This window comes from Diplotaxodon limnothrissa, linkage group LG23 (assembly GCF_057381915.1).
Source record: "Diplotaxodon limnothrissa isolate DT_005_m linkage group LG23, D_limnothrissa_male_GT1.1, whole genome shotgun sequence".
Classification (NCBI taxonomy): Eukaryota; Metazoa; Chordata; class Actinopteri; order Cichliformes; family Cichlidae; genus Diplotaxodon; species Diplotaxodon limnothrissa.
The window spans coordinates 29,753,742-29,776,308 of NC_140617.1; the positions used below are offsets into that span (position 1 = coordinate 29,753,742).

A 22,567-nucleotide genomic window follows, 5' to 3' on the forward strand; every position below is an offset into this window, starting at 1 on the left:
AGTACATTCAACAAAAAGCAGGTGTCGCCCAAAAATGAGCGTACCAGCTTAATCTGGATGATCACAGATGAATCTCAGGGTGAACAGACCTTGTCAACCATGACTAGGCTTACACATTGAATCCATTTTGGGCTGAACAGTAACCAAGTTACAACTTGCTGCTGCCGTTTTGTTTCCTGGTGTAAGAATATGCATGTGCGGCTTTCCTCATACACTGCACTCCCACGGATATCCAAACAACCGATCAAGTATGTACAGGTTCACTTTCACTAAAAGCAGACCCGTCAGTGCACCACGTCCCACCTGTCCCTTCAGTTTTACTACAGACTACCTCAAACTTTCTGTGTCCTAATCCCAACTGTTCAAAACAAGAAAAAATACATATACACCATACAAAGACTCGTTAGGACAGATCGTCTAAACAAAAACAAAGAAAAAAAAATTATAAAGTGCTCTAAAAAAAGTTCCTGTAGCTCACTGTGGAGGGTCTGAGGGTTACACAGTTCAAGGTTAACCGTGACAAACAAATTAGACAGCATTTCGCACTTACACATTTACAAGTATCTACATAAATAGTCAGAAATGCATCACCCTGTAAAAAAGGAAAGGAAACACTGCATGTGCAATGCTGCTAAAATTAATGGATACCGTACTGATGTGTTCTTTGCCACAAATATAATTTTTTAAAAATTAAATAACCATGAAAATGATATTGAAGATGTCCCGTTAGTCAGAGTTGTCCTGATTTCGTACTCGGCGGTGAGGCTCAGCAGGAGGTCTGTGTCTCTCTCTGGAATGATTTTTGGGTAAGATTTCAACAAGAGCACAAGCGCTGGTCCTGTTTCCTCTCCCCCCCATCCACGTCAATTTAATGCCTCCAGAAATCACAGTCTACTTGTGGCCTGAAAGAAAAGTAACAAAGGGGCACACATTTCATTTTGAGAAAGGTTTACTCTCCACTAGAGCTGTCAAATAGTAAGGCTTTTTAAAAGTGTAATAAGTACTAACACAAAAGCTCACCTAACGTCAAACTGTTCCAATTGAGTGCTTGCAAAGGTAAATTGGTAATTTGTTTTTAAAAATCTGAACAGCTGGCACTACAACCATGAACAGGATGGAACAAGAGCTCTTTTTATTATGTAGAGTGATAGTTGTCAAGTTAGGAAATCTGAACTTTAATTGAGCGACTTTGGAAACTTGTTTCCAAAAAAGTTCATCATGTTTAACCTGCAATGTTTACCTACAACACCCTCAGTTACTTGTTTTTATTCTTTCTCTCTATCAAAGCAGTTTTTAATGAGTCATTGTTCAAAATAATTTTCATTTCCTGGAACTTGCTTCACCTCATCAGTTCATGCTCTGACTGAAACAAGCCTTTTTAGCTGCCATTACCCTCCCTTTAAGCTAACATTCCTGTAAATGCAAACAACAGGTAGGTGGAGCTTCTGTGCTCGCAACTGGAGCTGCGCACCCGAGACATCTGCTCCACCTGTGACACACGTAAACACTGGCATCACGTATGAGTATAGAGTAGACATACTGACCTGTGAGGTATTTCGCTCCAATTAACATCAGCATGCTGCCAATGATGTAGAAGCCAAGCGGGACGCTGCTGAAGATACTGGTTTCGCCTTTTCCATGAAACGAGCACGGAACAGAGAAGAAGAGAGACGATGATTCTGAGCAGCGAACTAAAAACAAGTCAAAATGGCCTCTACCTCTGCACACTGTAGTAACATAGGAAAATATACACTACTTCGCAAAAGTCTTGATCCACTCGTCATTTCCTTATACTACCAAACCCCTGCACTGCTTGGGTTTCAGGTAAAGATCCATATACTGGTAAATTTACCAGAACAATACTGAATATAATAATATAACACATATGTTAGATGTCAAAGTTGAACAATATAAATATATTCAAATAATATAAATATATATTGTAACATTAATTAGGAATAAACATAGATATCTTAGAATCAGTATAGTGTGATTTTTGCTTCCATGCACCCAGAGTTTCTTTTCTTTAAGCGGTGTTGAGCAACAGTTCTCCAGAATTTTTCAAGGTCTTTCAAAGGTGTTCTTTGGACACTGGTTGCTTTTTCACTCATTTTCAGTCCAGTCCTTGTACCTGCCTATTTTCAGAGGAATGATTTTTGTTTGTGCTAACTCAGGGGATGAACCAGTGTTGTGTCTACTCAAAGAACCGATTTTAAGCTTTGATTGGCAGCAGCTTCATTTATCAGCATGGCAATGATCCCAAACACACTGCTGATAAAGGAAAAGCATACCTAGATAGAAAAACGCACAGTAAAACCCAAGCAGTCATGGATTGGCCACCCCAGAGCCCGGACCTCAACATAGTACAAGAGTTTTGCACAGTACTGCATGTTATCTTAGCTTCTTGAACATATAAATGAGTTTTTCAGGAACAATATTTTAAAAATATTCATTGCAAGCACACAGCTGCATGATAGTGTTAGTTAAACAAATGGGGATGTTCTTCTGATAACAACAGAAGAACATCCCCATACAGCATAATAATCACCTAATTTGACTATACCAGATTACAGATTGAGCCGTGGATAAACTCATGAGCTTCATAATGTTTTGACTAAAATCACCTATCAGTAATATCAGGGCAGTAACGGTTTTTTTTTTTTAAACGACAGGCGTCAAAATACATGAATGTGTCTTTTATTGTTTGAGGTATTGTTTTTTGATTTATGGCCTCGTCTTGGAGTTTAAACCTTTTCTGAGCTGTGAGTGCTTCCCACCGTTTCCATTGCAAACAGGCTCCATCGTCTCCCAGTTCATGGATTTCTCAACAGCCTTCTTCCACCGAGCATATCGAAACTCGCTCTCTGTAGAACATAGATAAGTGTGTTTACTTTTAAGCATCGCATATTTTAAGCATTATCTGATCTCATCAGCCAGCCAGAGCTCTGGCAGCAGCCCAACGTACCTTCGGGGTTGATTTGAGGTTCGAACTTCTCTGACGTCACTTCGCTCAGGTCCTCGGGGTTCAGACTCCAAACGCTCACCCCCTCTGCTGCTCCTGCTGCCATCGCTGCACCGAGAGCTGTGGTCTCAGGCATGGATGGTTTCACTGGAAATGGACATATTTACTCATGATTAGGGATGGGTATCGAAACCCAGTTCTTGTTGAGAACCGGTTCCCACTGTTTCAATTCCTTGGAATTGTTTGCCATTTTTGCAAACGATTCCCTTATCGATTCCAGTCGCCCCAAATGACGTCACCACGTTGCGGAGCATCATTTACCTGGCAGGAAACATGGCGGCTCAAACGCTCCAAAGTTTGACCACTGGGCAACTTGCAATACTTGCAAAGTAGATGTTTCATTTAAGGGAGGAAACACTCCGAATATGCAAAAGCATTTGCTCACAAAACACACGATGACCTTAAATAAATGTCGTGTTTTTAATTCCGCTCTCCGGACTCGTGAATCTCAACCCAGCAGCAGCGGTAACGTTTGCACGTCCTCTCCCGTTAATGCGGCAGGTAAATAATCAACTAACAGTGCATATTATGTTAGCGCGATCTGCCTTATTACAAAACCTGCCATTACTGTGCATTTAGGTGACCATGATGAGAGAGACTGACAGAGTCTGGCTCAGATGCTGGCAGTTCTCGCTGCAGTCTACCGGTAGCGTCTCCTTTCAGGCCAGGATAGATGAATGTCACCGAGCAGTGACTAAGTTTGTGGTCAAAGGCTTGCACCCATTTGCCAGCAGATGCCCCCAATTTGACTTTGGTAAGTGAATGTGTTTAATTGTAGGCAGGGACATTACTGGATATTCTTGTGTAATTGCTACAGAATAATTTATGTTAAACTTTGTTATTGCTACAGAAGAATATTTATTTTATTATTTTACATTTACAATTTTTTTTTCCTGGGGTCCCTGTGACACCCCATTGAAGAGCCGTAGGCTGGATCTCTTAAGATCTCACTGTTGGGTTTGTAAGGCCATGTTACTCCTAAATTTCTATCTTGTTCAAAGAGAAGATATAAAACAAAGTTCTAAGCTAATCGACCTTAGTGTTCTCCTTTTTTAAAAAGAATCGATAAGAGAATCGATAAAGAATCGAATCGTTAAACAGAATCAAAAATAGAATCGGAATCGTGAAAATCTTATCAATACCCATCCCTACTCATAATAATAACAACAACAGAAAAATGACAAATACATGTATATATGAATGAGCTATTATACATCATACTACATATGAAAAAACACTTATGTTAGTGGCTCAACTTCAGAGGCATTTCTTGTTCAGTAGTTTTACATCAGATAAATAGATATAACTTGTGGTTGCATGACTGGTTTGGTCAGTGCTTAACAAATAACCGTGTCAACTTCCTTGTGGCATGACACTTGGGCGGAGTGAACGGCACTCCTACCAACAGGGATGCAGAGGATGTCCGCCTGCAGCTGCATCAGCAGCTTGTTGGATGTCATTCCTCCGTCTACCTGGAGCTGTGTCAGCGGGATGCCGCTGTCCTGGTTCATGGCGTCCAGTATCTGCACACATCATCATATCAATGCGGTTTTTTTAAAGCAAAGGCAAACATTTCACTAGCTGAACACTAGTTTTCAAGAGAACAAAGCGCGTACCTCTCGTGTCTGGAAACAGACGGCTTCCAGAGCAGCAAAAGCGAGGTGGCTCTTATTAGTGAACTGAGTTAGCCCGCAAATGATTCTGTGACACGGAGAAAGTTTGATTCAGACAGGTGCATTTCAGCAGACGCTTTAAGATGTTCACCACAGTCTCAGTACCCTCGTGCGCTGGGCTCCCAGTAAGGTGCGTAAAGGCCCGAAAACGCAGGAACGAAGTAACAGCCGTAAGATGTGCCGACAGAAGCAGCCAACTTCTCTGCAGCGGGGAAAAAAACAAAAAACACAAAACGGCAAATGAAGTAAAAATTCTGTGAACACTGATGTCATAAACAGCTGTCTAGTTTATACATTTTTTAATGTCTTGCTGCTTTTTGTATAAGTTCATACTCAAGTTAAAAACAAAAACACTAAAGCTATTCTGTTATACCTGTATGCAAAAAATGCACTGCACCCAAAATATTTCATAGTTCAGCAAAACTGATCAATCTAATAAACTTAAACCTGCTCCATCCTCCCTATTCTGGTATTTTAAAGAGTAAGCAACCTAACTAATAGGGTTCTAAAACTCCCAGCAAAAAATGAATGAATAAATAAATAAATAAATAAAATAGGGAACCACCCACCCTCCACCTCATGATGCTTAATCAACGTAATCAACTTTAATTTGATGCAGTGTGAAAAAAAATGAAAAATGCACAGAAATCAATTATTTTTCAAGAATAATTAAATAGATTCAACATCTTTCCTCAACAGAACTGCAGACTGCACAGATGGCACCTTCCCAACGGAAAAAGTACTATAGCTTACTAGGGTATATTAGACTTAATAGTTACTATATACAGTAATGGACTTCTATACATTTTACATCAGATTAAAACTTTGGGTGTAAGATTCAGATAATTATTTATTAAAAGCCAGACATTTTACCGTATTTACCGCACTATAAGGCGCACGTAAAATCCTTAAATCTTCACAAAAATCGACAGTGCGCCTTATAATCTGGTGCGCCTTATGTATGAATTTTGGTTTGTGCTTACTGACCTCGAACCGGTTTTATGTGGCACACTATGCTCAAAACTCTGTCAAAAAAAGATTTTTAGCGCCACTTTTTGGAGCATTACGGTTACCGTTGCCAGGAGCCTCGCGGAGTAATACGTACTGTGCTTCAACACAACATTACCGTGTTGTGTGTGTATAACGACTCCAAAATGGCACCCGCGAAGAGACACGCTTACGAAGCTGATTTTAAACTTCGAGCAATTAGTTATGCAGAAGAGAATTGAAATAGAGCAGCTGCGAGACAATTCGGCATTAATGAGTCCATGGTGCGCAAGTGGAGGAAGCAAAAAGATGACCTAAAACAAGTAAAGAAGACCAAAAGGAGTCTCCGAGGGAACAAGGCGCGATGGCCGCAGTTAGAGGACAAAATTGAACAGTGGGTTATTGAACAGAGAACAGCAGGTAGAAGTGTCTCTACAGTCTCTATTCGACTCAAGGCAACAGCGGTAGCATGTGACATGCAGATCAACGACTTTCGAGGGGGACATTCTTGGTACTTCCGTTTTATGAAAAGGCATAATCTCTCAATCCGCACAAGAACTACTGTCTCACAGCAACTGCCAAACGATTACAAAGAAAGTTGGCCATTTTCCGCACCTACTGCCAGAATAAGATCACTGAAAAGAAGATCCGGCCAGAACACATCACTAACATGGACGAGGTCCCCCTCACCTTTGACATCCCCGTGAACCGTACTGTCGAGAAAACAGGGACCAGTACGGTATCTATACGCACCACAGGGAACGAGAAGTCATCCTTCACTGTAGTTCTGGGCTGCCAAGCTAATGGCCAGAAACTACCACCCATGGTCATTTTCAAGAGGAAGACTTTGCCAAAAGAAAGGTTTCCGGCCGGCGTCATCGTCAAGGCTAACTCAAAGGGCTGGATGGACGAAGAGAAAATGAGCGAGTGGCTGAGGGAAGTTTATGTCAAGAGACCGGATGGCTTTTTCCACAAATCTCCGTCTCTTTTGATCTACGACTCCATGCGCGCCCATCTCACCGAGGCTGTCAAAACCCAAGTGAAGCAAACTAATTCGGAGCTTGCCGTCATTCCGGGTGGATTAACCAAAGAACTCCAACCACTAGATATTGGTATCAACAGGTCGTTCAAAGTTAAATTACGAGCTGCGTGGGAGCATTGGATGACAGAAGGCGAACACACATTCACGAAGACAGGGAGGCAACGCCGAGCGAGTTACGCCACTATCTGCCAATGGATCGTGGATGCTTGGGCTAAGGTATCAGTCTCAAGTGTCGTCCGAGCTTTCACGAAGGCTGGAATAATCACTGAACAGCTAAGTAAAAGCAACGAGACTGATTCAGATAATGATGAGAGGGATCCGGGCATGCTTGATGCCGAAATTGCCCAGCTGTTTAACTCAGACACTGAAGGTGAAGAGTTTGATCGATTTGTGGAAGTTGAATGAACTGGAAATGTAAGTGTATTGTTAAATATTTGATGTTTAACAGCTTAACAATGTTAATAGTTACTATGAATGAGTTGGTTAAATTTTAACTCATCTGATCGTTTTATTCTGCTGAATGCACTTTAAACGCCTTTTAATCCGGTGTGAGAGGGATCCGGGCATGCTTGATGCCGAAATTGCCCAGCTGTTTACCGTAACTCAAACACGGAAGGTGAAGAGTTTGAGGGAATTGTGGAAGTTGAATGTACCGTACTGGAAAAAGTGTATTTTTCAATATTTAATGTGTTACAGCTTAACAGTGTTAAGAGTTACTGTGAATGAGCTTAACAAAGGTCGAATATTTTACACACACACACACACACACACACTATACGAAGGTGATAAATAGAATAAATAGGAATAAAAAGAAAAATACAAGTGAATTGCACATTTCAAGTATGGAGTCTATTGCACCGTTGACTATTAAGGATCCTGGTGTAGAACGTAAATAAATTCTAAAAACAGCTTATCAAGCTTAAACGCGCTGCTGTTGTTCAGCCGCTGATTTCCTCATTCTGGCCCGAAGTAGGCGATAGACAAACAAGAGAGACGGACTCACGACAGAAAAGCCGATCAGCTGATCATTGATCAGTTTCATGATTGAAGTAGCAGCAGGAGAGGGAGGGAGAGAGAAGAGGCAGTCGCTCCAATCCAGTAATTTATGTCAGTATCGGACCGATACGCAATATCGGATCGGTCCATCTCTATACATGTACAAAGTCAACTTTTATTATTCCTTTTACAGATAATCCGGATACACCACATGCCCCGAACCAAGAGCAGAACCTACCAAGTTCTTCAGATGATCCAATGATCCCGAGATTGTCCTGCAACCAGCGGACCACAGCTCCAGCGATGGCCACAGAGCCCTGACAGCAAAGAGCAGGAAAACAAAAACAATACATATTCAGATTACCTGTCATTTCACAGATACTCACATTTCTGTATCCTCTTTGGAAGACTAAACGGGCCAAAATCTAAATAAATATATAGCTCACTTAATAAATAAGAAAATTATTATTTTTTAGCTAACTAAAAATTTCCTTGGTTTTTAGTAAAAAAAAAAAAAAAAAAAAAAAAAAAAAAAAAAAAAATCAATTTCAGCTGATAGGTGTGTTCATTGTATGTGTGTGTTCATTGTGAGTCCTATTCTGATTTCCTTAAATATCGCCTCTGACATCTGCCCTCCACTCTGAAACTAACCCGAGTTAAAAACAAAAAGTCAAAATGCAATAAAAAAATAAATAAAACCAATTACAAAATGCTAAACTACAGCTGCAACATACATATACTCACATCTGTATTAATCCCCTTATTTTATAATTTATTTAATTTTCTTTGTTTATCTTTAATTCCTTCTTTTTTTTTATTTTTTAATTGATCTTGCCTTTGCAATTCCTGCCCACTTTTCCCCAGTTGTATTTATTATTTTTAAACCTTGTTTATACATTTACACTCAAATGTATACAGTGCCCACTGTGCCAGCTCAAATTTGAGAATAAAAACGTGACTTCCGTCATTCTTAGCTTTAAACACGTTTTTGACAGATTTCTAAAATATTTGCATTTTCTTGGTTTTATGACATGAAATTCATTAAATTATTGGATTTTTATGAAAAATCATGAAAACCTTATATCGGAACACCTGAAAGAGTTTTAACAAATTATTATTAAAACGAAGTTAAGTTATTTATTTATTTTTATTTATTTATTTTTTTTAACAAAGTCAATCATGTGTTTTTGATTTTGGCAGTTTTTGTCCTCCATACTTCGGAAAAAAGCTGAAGGATTAGAGAGAATATTATGAAAGTGGGCGTTATCGTTTTGATATCCATGTCAAATATCACTTTATTTATATATGCTGTATATACTGTACCTCCAGTGCATAACAGGCAGGCTTGTCCCGACCAAGTTTGTACGCCACAGTGGTCAGAAGTCCGTGCTCTGACATCACAGGCTGTAAAACAGCAGACACAAGAAAAGTAGCACTCTATGTAAATGCCTGTACGATGGTACCACAGTGTTTAAACTCAAGTCTTAGGTAGAGGACCTTAACCCCAGTGTTTCGCAGGAGAAAGCAACCGGTCCCATACCTGAAACATAATAAACTCCTACTTAGCTGGATTTTTAGCAAAGGGGTCAAGTTTTAATAAAAAGCAGACCTATAAATATCACCTACGTGTTTTTAGCCTGCCCGTCCTGAAAGCACATCTGCCCAACAAGCGCTGCTGACTGATCCCCAAGACACTGTTTATTTTTTAAATAGAATACATACACATATTGGATTAACCTCTCACACTGCATGACAAACACTAAAACAATATTAAAAATTTTTTTAAAAATTAAGTCAGACTTACCCCTGATATTGGAATACCTGAAAGAGCCCCTGATTTCTGGCAAGAGAAAAAAATGAAAGCAAGTATAAGCACCTAACAGTAAAATGGCATCAACTGTCTCTTGTATTAAGTAGATGTTGACACTCATGCCTGATTATAACTGGGATTTTTTTTTTGTTGTTGTTGTTAAAATCTTAAACCAATAGCACAAAAACTAAATTTTAAACACTACGAACAATAGCCTGAAAAAACAAAAAAAAAAAAAAAAAAAGGGGGGGGGGGGGGGGTGATTCATTATTATTTGACTGTATGAAGCCAAATAACAAAAACATACTGCTGAAATTTGAATTGTACAGAGTTTAGTATAACAGTGAAATCACAGTGAGGGAAACAAAGGCGGGTGAGTGTGAACCTGTATCTACTAAAATGTCTTCACTCCTACACGTGGCTTCGGTATGACATTTAAAAAGGTAACACATAAAAAGTCGGTGAAATAAAATCATGCCCAAGAGTGAAGAGATTTAGAAGATGGGATGCTGGAGGAGAAGAAGATGGTCCACCAATGACAACCACCCCAGGAGCATGCCACCACAGTGAACAGGGTCCATCTAGCACATTTCCAATAGAGCTGACATGGTTGTGTACTGGCTGTAAAAACACTCACTGGTCTTTTCTACTTCTACAGTTTCTCTGCTCTATTGATGGTAATGCCTGCAATCGGTCACTTGGGGGCAGCAAAATGAGCTGTGATAAGAACAATGCTTTATAATGACTGAGGGGAAATCTTTGGAGCAAATATTACTGAAGTCAGGGCAAAGATTTAGTTTCCGTGTATGCACAGTCACTCTGGATCTACTCATAATGGGTGCATGAAAGAAAAAGAGCTGCTTTGCCATGTGCATTTGGGCTCAGCCAAAAAACATGCCCACCCAAAGCATCAACAGGCAGGCTGCAGTGATAAACCTTTCCTAGCATGACAAAGACTAAAAGTAAAAAACACTTTCTGTACGCTTTTATATTTAGTTACTAAAGTCACATCATAGTGAAAACGCTGATCTTTCTTCAGTTTATTCATAATTCTTGCTTTTTACCTTTTTACATTGTTTTTCCATCTTTGGCTACACAAATGTCACAATAGCATCTTATCAGAGGTTACTCTTATTCCCACCTCTACTCTAAATGCTTGACGCTTAATCTAATGGAAACATTAGCCTTCATATGAATCTTGGAAATGCACTGAGTGATGGTGTGTTTGTGTTGGGTTAAAAGCAGGATGGGTTGGCTTTGCATGTGAAGGAAAATAGGGATGGTGAGTTCTTACTTACCCGGCTAGAACATATTTTCTACCAGTGAGAGAAGAGAGACAATGGCACACAAAAAATGCCTAAAAGAATTTCTCAATCAACTTTCATGCACTTAAACAGTCTGAAAGCACACTGAGGTAAGTACAAACACAAAACAAAACTCTTATCATCTTTTAGAGTCTCGCTGCATGAGGCAATGCACTCTCTGAACACTAGAGTCACTCTAACAGTGAAATCTTTAGTATAAAAAGTTAATATAACCACAGATTATAGTGATTTTGTGATTAGGAGAGACAGTGTGCGTATGCTTACCATAAGGCCGTATATTTCTGATGAGCTCCTCACCCTGGGTAAGATCTCCATAGGAATACCAAAATATCTGATGGCATTGAGAGGTGAGACTTCAGCAGAATAATTTTAGAGGTGTTATAGGTGGTATTTCCCCACCCTCTTCACCAATATGATAGAATACATAAATAACTATGATGTGACTTTCAGCTCTCATACTTGCAAAGTTCTGGATCCCAGTCCATCGTGTGAATGTTAAACAGCATGGTTCTGCTGGCGTTGGTCACGTCCGTGCAGTGGACTCCACCTGACTTACCCCCTGTCAGACACTGCGCCACAAATAAAGAAACACAAATAAAGTCAATATAGTTTTCCACTTTATTCAAAGAACATGTCTATGACTTCTCTTAAAGAAGGAAGCCTGTGACTACCCAAATAAGCCAGGAGTCGACTGTGCCGAACATGGCGCGGTGCGAGACCACAGCTTGGTGGACCTCGTCCACGTTGTCCATCAACCAGCGAAGTTTGACGGCGCTGAAGTAAGTGCTGATCGGGAGCCCCGTTTTATGCTGCAGGGTGGCAATGACATGAATGTGAATCTCTTATGTGAGGCCATACACAAAATACACAGGGATTAAAAAACATTATATACTCAAATAGATGAAAATAGCCAACACCATCCTACCTAAACTGCACTCAACAGAACAAAAGTGCAAACTCAAACACGGATCAACGTTACCTTCAAGTGGTTCTTATTTCTTCCTGGAGTTTTATTTATAAGCCGCTCAACTGTTGACTGAGTCCGCAGGTCCAGCCACACTAAATAGAGGCATGGCAGTTATTTCACAACATCCACAATCAGACCAACAGCACCCTGATGTAGTAACAGTCATGGCTGCTTGTGTTGAACATGGCAGTGCATAAACCAGAAATCCCTGCAGGCCAAAACATTAAGCGATAAATGCTCTTGTGCCAAGCTGATGCCAGCTGGGTCCAGATTTCTTGTGTCCTCATAAAGATGCAAAGGTGGGAATTCTGTTGGAGGAAGTCAGGTGAGGGGGAGCCAATAAAAATAAAGTTGGCTTTTTGGAGGGAACTGAGAGGCTGCATACACTCACTGGCCAAATTATTAGGTACATTTTCCAAGCAGGGTGCTGGAAACATCCCTCAGATGTTTTGGTCCATAATAACATGACAGCATGCACATCCATGATGTGAATCTGCTGTTCCACCACAGTCATCTACTTATTGTGAGATTGGTGGTTTGATCCCTCGCTCCTCCAGTCTGGAAGTCGAGGGCAAAGATACTGAATCCCAAGATGCCCCCAATGCATTCATTAGAGTGTGAGTGTATGTGTGTGAATGAGGCTCAAACAGAAGTGAAAAGCACCACTTTATAACTAAAACAACATGACAAAGCAAACATTGAAATGTTAAAACTACACAAAAAGAAGGTGTTCAATTGAGTAGCTAAAATAAACAAAAGTCTAAATGAATATAATCAAGTTACACCAGGTAAACAGCTTAATAAAATAATAAAGAGCTATAAAGTGCCTTTATCTATACAAATAGCTCAATAAATTCAAAAAAGCAAGATTTAAAAAGCGAATAAATAGAATATCAAATATCAGGCGGCATTAAGAAGTCAGTGCTTATTTCAATGCTAATGTCAGGTCTGTAGGACACACATCAAACAAGTCGCACAGAGATATCAGACTGTACCGATTGCATTGTAGAGAGGCTCCCCCGTCTCTTTGTCCCAAACAAGCGTGGTCTCTCTTTGATTGGTCACTCCAATAGCTGGACAAATTTAAACAGCAGAGGTTTCAGAGCTTTGAAATGGATGAAAATGGTGCTCAGGTGGCAGCGTGAACCCCATGCACACATACCTTTGATGTTGGAGATGTCAACGTTGAGCTGCGTCAGCTTTTCACATGTCCGCTCCATGCACTCGTACACCGACTGCAGGATTTCTTTGGGATCCTCCTCCACCCAGCTTAACATCGCGAGAAGAATCCATTTTTAAAACAGATAAACATGTGTGGTGTGACGTGGAGGATTTTCAGTAGTTTTATCACTCACCCTTCTTTTGGGAAGCTCTGTTTGATTTCCACCTGATGATGGCTGAGGAGCTCTGCTGTTTTTGAATTAAACACCTTAAAAGAGACAAAACGTCACAGTGCCTTTACAGATAGGATTCTGGGAAAGCTTCCCAGGCCTGCTTTTTTTCCTGTTTCAGCACAACAACATGAAAGGCTTTTCCACGCCATCATTTACATTTTCCCAGCAGCTGTGGGCTTTAAACTGTCATTCGTTGAATCACAAACCTGCTTTTCTAAACTATGCAGCTGCCATCAAGGGAAAAAAATTAATTAATTAATTAAAACACTCTGGGAATATTACAAACATCTCATCTCATGCACCACTATCTTGAGATGACGTTAGCCAAGAAAACTTGTATTAAATTGACATTGGACAAACTCGACAAAGCTACTTGCTAATTTTTATTGGGCCGATGACTTGATTACACAAGTAATAATAGGACAGCAAACCTCCTTACATCCACAAATGCCACCTTATGGCAACAATAATCGCAGGTTTTAGTGTCAGTGTTGGTATGTTTGACATTCTGATTTAGCAGAAGAAAAAAATAACTAAAGTGAGATAATTTAATCTTACAGGATAATATCATTTTTGATTTAAAAAAATTAAAGACATCATTTGCAGTTGAAAAAAAGATGATACATTGCAATCCATGTTACTGCAATATTTAGCATATCGCCAAAATGTTAAAAATATTGTATCGTGACTGAAGTACTGTGACAATATGTCACTATTATGGGGTCTCTGGTGATTTCCACTTCTACTGGGGGCTGGAGTTTATCTAAGCTGTCACAGGGCAAGAGGTGGGGTACACCCTAGACAGACCTGACATAGCAATATGCAACCGGTGTTAGAGGAAGCAAGTGTTAAAGCGATAAGCAGTGTAAACTCTGCATAGCATATGTCACCCCAGGACAATTATCACCTTCAAAAATACCTCTGCACGTGTCTTGTGGTATTAGATGCAAAGATACAGTCGGTGCAAGAACACTGGAACAATAAATAAAATAAAATGTGCAAAACTACATTAAAAAAATGTAAATAAATAAAATCAGCAAAAATATTACCTTTTACTTGTTATGAAACGTTTAAATGCCACAGAACACACATTCACTTCACCCATGTGTCTTTATCTGACAGCTGAGGTGACTCAGAGCAATTAAACTCTTGGCACTCAACTATCAGCCACACCCAAGGACATAAACAAAAAAAAGAACACATGTTAAAACAAAAGTAGCTGACTGTTTTGGGTGTGTGGCTCGTCTTCCTTTCTCTTGTTAAATACATTAAATTATACATACGGTCTAACGTTTCTGTCTTTTTTTTGGCAATACTATGTAATTTATATTTCTTGTATTACTATTTGAGTTCGGTGCTTTATAGGAAAGTTTACTACTTGTTAACTGAAACTAGTGCATTTTTCCTAGCTTTATTCTTCTTCTTCTTTTGCCTCCATGTCCTTCATGTGCAAATCTTTGTCAACCATTCCTGGAATTGAGGCCTACATGGTACAAATTTCCCTTTATACAGATTCTAATAGAAGCTCAGAATCAACATTTATTGGGAAAACAAGAACCAGGCACGATCATCCAACTTGATGAATAAGGTAGTTTATCTTATGTTTTGTTTTTTTACAGGGAGCACAGACTGCTACTGCAGTAAAGTGAAACGATACCAGACATTTGTTATGAATATATAGATTTCCTCTGTAGATACAGTACTGTGAGTTCCCGCATGAAAAGCACAGCCAAGGACACCGGCGGCTCTGTCCACAGTCATTTAAATGTGACCCGCTAGCTAGAGGAGACCCTCCTGCCCCTGCTGTCTCCGGTTTGTCTTACCAGAAAGCGGGTGGAGCTCGTGCCCTGGTCGATAGCAGCAACCAGTGGCCCCAGCATTATCCGGTGGGAAGACGCGGCCATGGTGCCGTTCATGGGCAGCCCCGGAGCTACGGGCACGGAACTGTACAGGAAACCGATTATTCCCACCGGCGAAGCGGTTCCGTGCTCAGGCAAAGTCGGTGGGTCAGTCGCTGCCTTTAAACGTAGCGGCCACTAGTGATGACGCAACTGTCTGTAATCGTATCTCATGCGGACCAATACAATGTTCCCAAAAAAGTACCATTTTCAACGAGCATTAGGTGCTTGAGCTGAAGTATAAGGCGATTCAAGAAAGTTCTGCAGACTCACTAACAAAAATAATAGTTCCCATACCGGGAGTCGAACCCGGGCCGCCTGGGTGAAAACCAGGAATCCTAACCGCTAGACCATATGGGACGTTAATCAAGGGGTGTGATGTCGGATATTTATATTGCCATTTGACAGTTGAGCGAGTATGGCTGTAGTAAAAAAGTGCCATATTATGAATGAATTTCAGTACGTCCCTCTAGGGTGTTTGAAGGAGTCTATGGCGTAGCTGCTGTTTTCTAAAAACCTTTCAGCAGGGTGACAAGAATACGTGCCGATTTCTTCTTTATCCACCAGAGGGACATCATACATCGAGCTTCAGTATCGACCTCCGTCTGTCGTTCAGCGGCGGCTGTCGATGACGTCATCACAAACGGACCATGTTGTCATTCTTGAAATGAGTGAAGCAATCGTCTTCACATTTCATTCTTCTTAAGTTCTTGATCTTATTTTCACCACAGAGACTTAAAAATGTAAGTAACGGGACAAGACTCTTGCTATTTAAGCTTTGAAATATATAACACACATGGCCAGTTATTCAGCCAGTCTGACTGATTTCTGCATTTGTAGGGCTGACTACTGGAAGTCACAACCAAGGAAATTCTGCCAGTACTGCAAGTGCTGGATTGCAGACAATAAGCCCGTGAGTATACAGGAAGATGTGGCTACGTGTTACCGAGGACGGCGTCCACGCTAATGTTTCTCGCGTTTTTCTCTACAGAGCATCGAGTTCCACGAAAGGGGGAAAAATCACAAAGAAAATGTGGCTGCCAAAATTTCAGAGGTACTAACTTTTATTCTGTTTTTTTTAAATATACGAAGTAACAGATTACATAATATTATCAAATTATTAAAATAATTGAGCAAATAATACAATTAAGATCTATTTTGTAGCATCCACAAGTCTAGAAATTGAGCTTCATGCATCGTGCTAAATTGATTTACATTCATATGAAAAGCTTCCCATTGAGGCCTTCAGTCTGTTTACTTACAAAGACACAGGTGTCCGTAAAAATCAATAAAGTCTTGAATTACCTGGGATCTACTATCCAAAGCAATAGACAGTGCACAAGAGAGCTAAGATGATTTACATGATGGTAGTGAGACCTGCTAACAAAACTATAAACTGTCACAGCCTCCAATGTATATACTGTATATGTAGTAACCAGTTATTCATTACTTTTTTTTATTCCATAATTTATCCCAACATCTTTAAACTGCACCATTGTACCATTACACATATGTATATGGTATACAAGTTGTTATTGTTGCTGTTGTCTGTACCGTCTGTCTATCCTGTTTACTTCAATAGCGAAAAACTTGCAGACTGGTACACTTGGCCAGCAAAGCAGATTCTGATTCGTTGGAAGTGACCAGCATGTACAGGATTAGAGGAACAGCCCAGGTCAAGTGATTTGGAGAGAAAGTTAGAGAAGCAGGCTGAGATGGTTTAGACATGTGTGGAGGAGGGATAGTGAATATATTGGACAACATGGAGCTGCCAGGCAGGAGGAAAAGAGGAAGACCTCAGAGGAGGTTCATGGATGTAATGAAGGATGACATGCAGAGGGTTGGTGTGACAGGCGAGTGCGCTAGAGATAAGATGAGATGGTGGCAGATGATCCCCTAAAGGGAGCAACTGAAAGAAGAACCACATAATACACACATTTTTTTTCTTAAATATTTTTCACTATAATATCACAAATTTTATACTGTTTACCCTGACTCCTTCCTTGAACAAGCTCTATTTTTGATTTATTTTAGCTTTATTATGCATAAAATGGCTCCCAGTACACGGTCACACAGGGCACACTATCATTATCAGTTTGTGCTCGAGTGATACACACAGGCATGAGCAGCCTGCCTGTCTTGGCACCATTCTCACGACTGGCACGAGAGATAAGGTGCAGACATAAACACAGCTGACTGCAATACTGTCTCCCTATTGGCCACAAGCCACTGCCACTCATCTCACCCTATCTTTCTCCTGCAGATTAAGAAGAAGAGCATTCAAAAGGCAAAGCAGGAGGAACGCATGTCCAAAGAGTTTGCTGCGATGGAGGAAGCTGCGTTGAAGGCCTATCAGGAAGATCTGAAGAGGATGGAAAGAGAAGCGCAAGGTAATTGTCGGGGGATGTTCTTTAACCTGTGAGTATAATTCCTTGGATTTATTTCAGCGGAGCATCTTTGTGTTTAGGTCTAAGCTCTCCGGAGCAAACGACAGCACGGCCACAAGTTCAAGTGAAACCCCAGCCAAAGAAGCCACAGAAGAAAGCAGCGAAGGCAAGCGGTAAGGTCAGACAGCAAACAGAAGAGCAGGTTTGGGTTGAAGGCCTAACAGATGATGGACACACGTATTACTACAACACAATAACAGGAGGTGAGGAATAATGGAAAATGTCGTGAAAGTCTGTCTGTTTATAGTTTGTTTAGTTTTTTTAAATATATTCCATTTGATTATTGCCTTTGTCTGTTTATATATGACAGAATCTAAGTGGGAAAAACCAGAGGGCCTCCAGGGAGCGAGTTCAGCCTCTGAACAGACTCAACAGACTGGAGTTAATATCTGTTTTATATAATATATATATATATATATATATATATATATATATAATAATTTAATTACAAATGGGGTGTTCTGTTGCTCATATATCTTAATATTGTTTCTCCTAGAGTACTTCAGGCTCTGCTTGGATGGAAGCTGTCAGTCCTGATGGTTACACATACTACTACAACACAGAAACCGGAGGTGGAGTGTTTCTCTTTCTAAATGAATGGCTTCTTCTTTTTCATGTCATCTGTGGGATTACATCCATTTTTTCCCTCACCCTTCAGAGTCCAGCTGGGAGAAGCCTGCTGACTTCCCCCCTGATGAGGTGCCTGGATCCAGCTCTGAATCCAACCAAGAAGGAGAGGGTCCAGAGGATCCCGTGACCCCTCAGCCAGAGCCTCTATCAGGAGAGGAGGAGAGTTCCAACGGGGCCCCATCATCTCAAGAGGCTGAAGCCCCTGAGAAAACCAGCCAGCAGCCCAAAGTGCCAAAGATCAGCTTCAGGGTGAGTAGTTCAAAGAGAAGGCGAGAGTCTGTATAGACGAACTTCACCTTCTTCTTGTTACAGTTCAGGTTTCCTGATTTTTGTTTGCAGAAAAGGAAAGCAGAGACGGAGCCATCAGAAAAAGAGGATGAAGGTAAAGTGAGTGACGACACTCCTAAAGATGACGATAAAGAGGCGACAAAAGTTGAGGAGGTCCAAAACACAACAGCTGAACCGGAGAAAACAGAAGAACAGGCGAAACAAAGGGAAACGAAAGCCAAGAGGCCAAAAGCTGCCAATCCATACGGAGTCTGGGAGCAGATCCTGCAAGAAGAGGATCCGTAGTAAGTGCAACATCTTTGAGTTGTTACACAGCGAGATCCTACATATGTGTGCCGGCAGCTACTAAAGAGCTTTTTCTTTGTCTCTTTTATTCTCATTTCAGTGAAAATGTGGATTTGCAGCTGCCTGAAGTGGAGGGAAGCACTGCCAGCGCTCCAGCAGAGCTGCCCCCGGAGCCCAAGCCGAAGTTCAAAGAACGCATCATCACTTCCCTCGGAGAAGAAGGCGGTCCGGCATCGTTCCGAAGGAACAAGACACAAAATGGCAAATCGAGGAGCCTCCGACAGAGAGACAAAGACGACTGACCCCCCCAACAAAGCCACAAAAACAATAACGTCTAAGTCAGGATGCCGCAGAATGAGACTTTTACACTCAGAGAACTTCTACTAAAACCATTTTGACATTTTATTGCATCTATTGGATCTTTGATGTGCAGCAGTTTCAGGAGAAATTGGCTCGAGAAGTTACAAATTCTTTAAAATGTGTTTTTCTAAGTTTTAACTGCTGGGTACAGTTTTTGTGTAGAATAGCTGGTGATTTAGATAGGTTGGTATGATGTTGGGCGTCCCGTTTATTAATGTGAAGAATTTTCTCAGCAAATCAAAGAAACATTTTCTACTTCAATATCTTTTTTTTTTTGTTTAAGTAAGTAAGGCATCCGACTGGAAACATCAGTCTAATATTTGTCAGCTGAAGTGAATAATTGCTATACTTTTATAAAGCAGTATGGATTGTAGTTATTAACATGAGAAATATGTGATGTCAATAAATAATGACCTTCCAGTTAGTGGGGGAAAAACAACTTTAGAAAAAGGCTTGGCTTTTTTATTCACGCCAGAAAACATTTACTCAAAATAGGCGCTCAAGTGGTTGTTGGTCATGTCACACATGCTGGGTGTGACATGCTTTTATGGGTCAGAGTGTGTGTATAAAGCTGATATGTGGCTTTGCCGCACCCTGATTGGCAAAGAACCATGAAAGACGCAAACAATAAACAACACTTTGACTTTCAGTTTATAAATCTATATTAGGATCTCAAAGCTCACACACATTCTTCACTTGAGGTTAGTATCTCTATGAAAGAGATAATGAGATAAAGTACTTTGTTGAAACCCAGTGGAGAAGGGTAAGAGAGGAGAAAAAACATTTCTGGCACAGTTCAAGACGACTTTATTTAAAATTGCAAAGTTGGGCATTGACCTTGGTGGAGGATGAACTTTCCGAGTGTCATCCTACTTCAGGAAAGGTCACCACAATACACCGAACTATATCAATACAGTCATTTTATTAGGTACCCTTTGCTAATACCAGTCGGACCCTTTTTTTACCTAAAGAGCAATATCAGTTCTTTGCAAAGCTTCAACAAGGTGTTGGAAACATTCCTCAGAGATTTGTCAGCTGCACATACATGATGAGAATCTCCTGTTCCACCACATCCCAAAGGTGCTCTATTGGATTGAGATCTGATGACTGTGGGGGCTGTTTGAGTAGAGTGAACTCATTGTCATGTTCAAGAAACCAGTGTGAAATGATCTTAGTTTTTTGACATGGTGTGGGATCCTACTGGAAGCAGCTATCAGAAGATGGTACACTGTGGTCATGAAGGGATGGACATGGTCAGCAACAACACTCGGGTAGGCTGTGTTGTTTAAATGAGACTCAGTTGCTACTAAGGGGTCAATAAAATACACCCCACGCCATTACAACACCAACAACCTAACAGAAATTTGATGTTAATTACACAAAATTCTAACCGTAACATAAAAATGTTGCAGTAACTAAGTGCAAAACACTTTATACCAGAGGTGGGCAATTAATTTTCTGAAGGTGCCACATGAGAAATATTCATTATATCTCTTTATAGGCTTATTGATCAAGAAATCCCTCAAACAAGTAATAAGAACAGATTTAAAAAATTATTGGACTGCCTCTGACCTCCCTAGATGATCTTTTTAGGACCTGCTGCCCCTTACGAACAAACAATATTCTGCAGGACAAAACACACCCGTCGTACAACCTTTTCTTCGTACTTCCATTCAGCAGGCGTTAGAAAGTCCTCAAAGTCCATACCACCAGGTTGCTCAACAGTTTTTTCTCAGGACCATCACAGAACTCAACAGACTCCACCTATCCTTCTTGGCAAGATCAACTTAATTTAATGTAAGTATTTAAGCTTTTGTGTAAATAGGTTTGTGTGTGAATGCTGGTACTGATCACACAAGAAAATTTCATTTTGCTGTAGTTTTTACAATACTGTGCAATGACAATAAAGGTGACTCTTAATTCTGAATCTATGTGCCCTCCACAACAGTTCCAGTTTCTCATGTGGCCCCTAGGGAAACTTAATTGCCCATTCCTGCTTTATACAGTGGTAATAACACAATAAAACCTATAAAATAGTTCAAATAATACAAAATAGATGGAAATTAACTGTCACTGCTGCGGATCTGTTTTACATACAAGCAATATTGTCAGGCTTAAGAAGAGATGCTAAAGGATTCAATTCTAGAAAAACAAGCAAAAGAAGTCAGAGTTCCCAAACCAGAAGATCTCAAGTGTCAAAGTCAGAACATCTCAGAGGAAAAGCCCAAAAACTGAGCAATGACATCATCCTCGGAAGTCTGTATACTGCAAAATACTGTGTTTGAGAAACAGTTCCATAAACCAAAGCAGAGTTAGAGTAGTTATAGTCTATACTCTTCCCCTTAAACTGGCTTCACTGGTTGTGTGGGATTCACTTTCATAATAGAGGTCCAAAACCTGTGGCTCACCTATTATATGCAGTACGAGATTGGACGAGCATGAGTAGGTTGATAGAGGGGATGAGGCTGGCACATGCCGTGTGGGCAGTTTCTTTGCCTGCCATCAGAGGGCATCCGTCTGGTTCACAATTTCCACGATGTCGCCTCTTCTGAAGGTGATGCCGGCATCGGCGCAAGGGAAGGCCGGGTCCTGCTGAGGTCATGGCCAGTCATGGCCCATACGTACAGCTAGCAAACAGAAACACACAAAACAAATTTTTAATAGTGTGAATATTTTTATGTGAACAGAGGCACTTACCTTTGACATGTACCCTTCAGCTACAATAAAACTAACATGTTTAATAAATGAATTAAAAAATATTTAGTAATTGGTACTCATTGCTTTCAATCATGTCTCCCATGGGAAGCTGACATAACTTAAAAGTACAACAGAGTCACTTCTTCAGTTTAGCAAAACTAAATATTTATTGTTAATTTTTAAAAATTATTTTTAATTAAACAAAAGTCAAAGATCTGGACATTGAAAACGTAAAAATATGTCACAATTTATTTTTTTAAATTAAGGCACCTGATTACTTCAATTGAATTGATTACTGCTAATAACAGTAAGTTTCTTCAGTTTAACAGTATTTTCTTGGCATCCACTAATAACACAGTGCAATGTCTATTTAAGAAATATGAAAATAAATAATTTTCAAAAGAATATTAAATGCTAAAGACTAAGGATGGGAACTGATAAGAATTTAGCGATACCAATTATCAATATCATTTAACGATTCGATTCCTCATTGATTCTCTAACTGGCTGGTTAGGGAATAAAATATAGCACCACCAGACTGTGGCACTGTCCTTGATTGGAATGGGAAAAAGACTTCTATGCAGTTGGACTTCTTGATTCACTCTCTGCTGCAGAAGGATGGGCAGTCTCTGGCCACAGGTCAGACTTTTTTCACTAAACACAGCAAGCGTGGACATGTAATGCTTCAACATCAGCACCAGAAACTCCTCTGCATGTCCTCATTGCCAATTCTGCCAAGTCTGCAA

General features: G+C 40.2%; 2 protein-coding genes and 1 non-coding gene across 3 annotated transcripts in view; 1 reads left to right on the top strand and 2 right to left on the bottom strand.

Annotated features, from left to right (window-relative positions):
* LOC146608291 (glycerol kinase) overlaps positions 1 to 15,209 on the bottom strand; it is a 15,477-nt gene extending 268 nt beyond the window's left edge. Inside the window, exons 1-21 of the mRNA XM_085347179.1 lie at positions 15,040 to 15,209; positions 13,178 to 13,251; positions 12,985 to 13,091; positions 12,818 to 12,895; positions 11,835 to 11,914; positions 11,527 to 11,664; positions 11,315 to 11,424; positions 11,120 to 11,186; positions 10,829 to 10,846; positions 9,525 to 9,560; positions 9,347 to 9,414; positions 9,218 to 9,260; positions 9,044 to 9,124; positions 7,959 to 8,037; positions 4,801 to 4,897; positions 4,639 to 4,723; positions 4,425 to 4,545; positions 2,966 to 3,109; positions 2,778 to 2,864; positions 1,545 to 1,631; positions 1 to 902 (exon numbers count right to left, since the gene is read on the bottom strand). The exon at positions 1 to 902 is cut by the window's left edge and continues 268 nt beyond it. Of these exons, the coding sequence (XP_085203305.1) occupies positions 892 to 902; positions 1,545 to 1,631; positions 2,778 to 2,864; positions 2,966 to 3,109; positions 4,425 to 4,545; positions 4,639 to 4,723; positions 4,801 to 4,897; positions 7,959 to 8,037; positions 9,044 to 9,124; positions 9,218 to 9,260; positions 9,347 to 9,414; positions 9,525 to 9,560; positions 10,829 to 10,846; positions 11,120 to 11,186; positions 11,315 to 11,424; positions 11,527 to 11,664; positions 11,835 to 11,914; positions 12,818 to 12,895; positions 12,985 to 13,091; positions 13,178 to 13,251; positions 15,040 to 15,132 (1,704 nt within the window). The 5' untranslated portion in view covers positions 15,133 to 15,209 and the 3' untranslated portion in view covers positions 1 to 891. The remainder of the gene's footprint in view (positions 903 to 1,544; positions 1,632 to 2,777; positions 2,865 to 2,965; positions 3,110 to 4,424; positions 4,546 to 4,638; positions 4,724 to 4,800; positions 4,898 to 7,958; positions 8,038 to 9,043; positions 9,125 to 9,217; positions 9,261 to 9,346; positions 9,415 to 9,524; positions 9,561 to 10,828; positions 10,847 to 11,119; positions 11,187 to 11,314; positions 11,425 to 11,526; positions 11,665 to 11,834; positions 11,915 to 12,817; positions 12,896 to 12,984; positions 13,092 to 13,177; positions 13,252 to 15,039) is intronic.
* A 193-nt stretch (positions 15,210 to 15,402) lies between these two features.
* trnae-uuc (transfer RNA glutamic acid (anticodon UUC)) lies at positions 15,403 to 15,474 on the bottom strand. Its single transcript has one exon. It is a non-coding gene; the product is annotated as a tRNA-Glu (tRNA).
* Positions 15,475 to 15,774: 300 nt separating this feature from the next.
* On the top strand, positions 15,775 to 19,415 carry wbp4 (WW domain binding protein 4). Its single transcript, XM_085348127.1, has 10 exons — positions 15,775 to 15,857; positions 15,955 to 16,027; positions 16,106 to 16,168; positions 17,378 to 17,504; positions 17,582 to 17,764; positions 17,872 to 17,942; positions 18,058 to 18,133; positions 18,220 to 18,440; positions 18,531 to 18,763; positions 18,865 to 19,415. Coding segments are annotated over exons 1-10 (1,251 nt in total). The 5' UTR covers positions 15,775 to 15,855; the 3' UTR covers positions 19,067 to 19,415.
* The last annotated feature ends 3,152 nt before the right edge of the window (positions 19,416 to 22,567 follow it).

What these genes read in the sequence shown, in the direction of transcription:
- wbp4 (XM_085348127.1), top strand. An exon ending in TGGCTGCCAAAATTTCAGAG is followed by an intron (nt 16,169 to 17,377) that starts GTACTAACTTTT and finishes TTTCTCCTGCAG; the next exon opens with ATTAAGAAGAAGAGCATTCA. An exon ending in TGCCAAAGATCAGCTTCAGG is followed by an intron (nt 18,441 to 18,530) that starts GTGAGTAGTTCA and finishes TTTTGTTTGCAG; the next exon opens with AAAAGGAAAGCAGAGACGGA.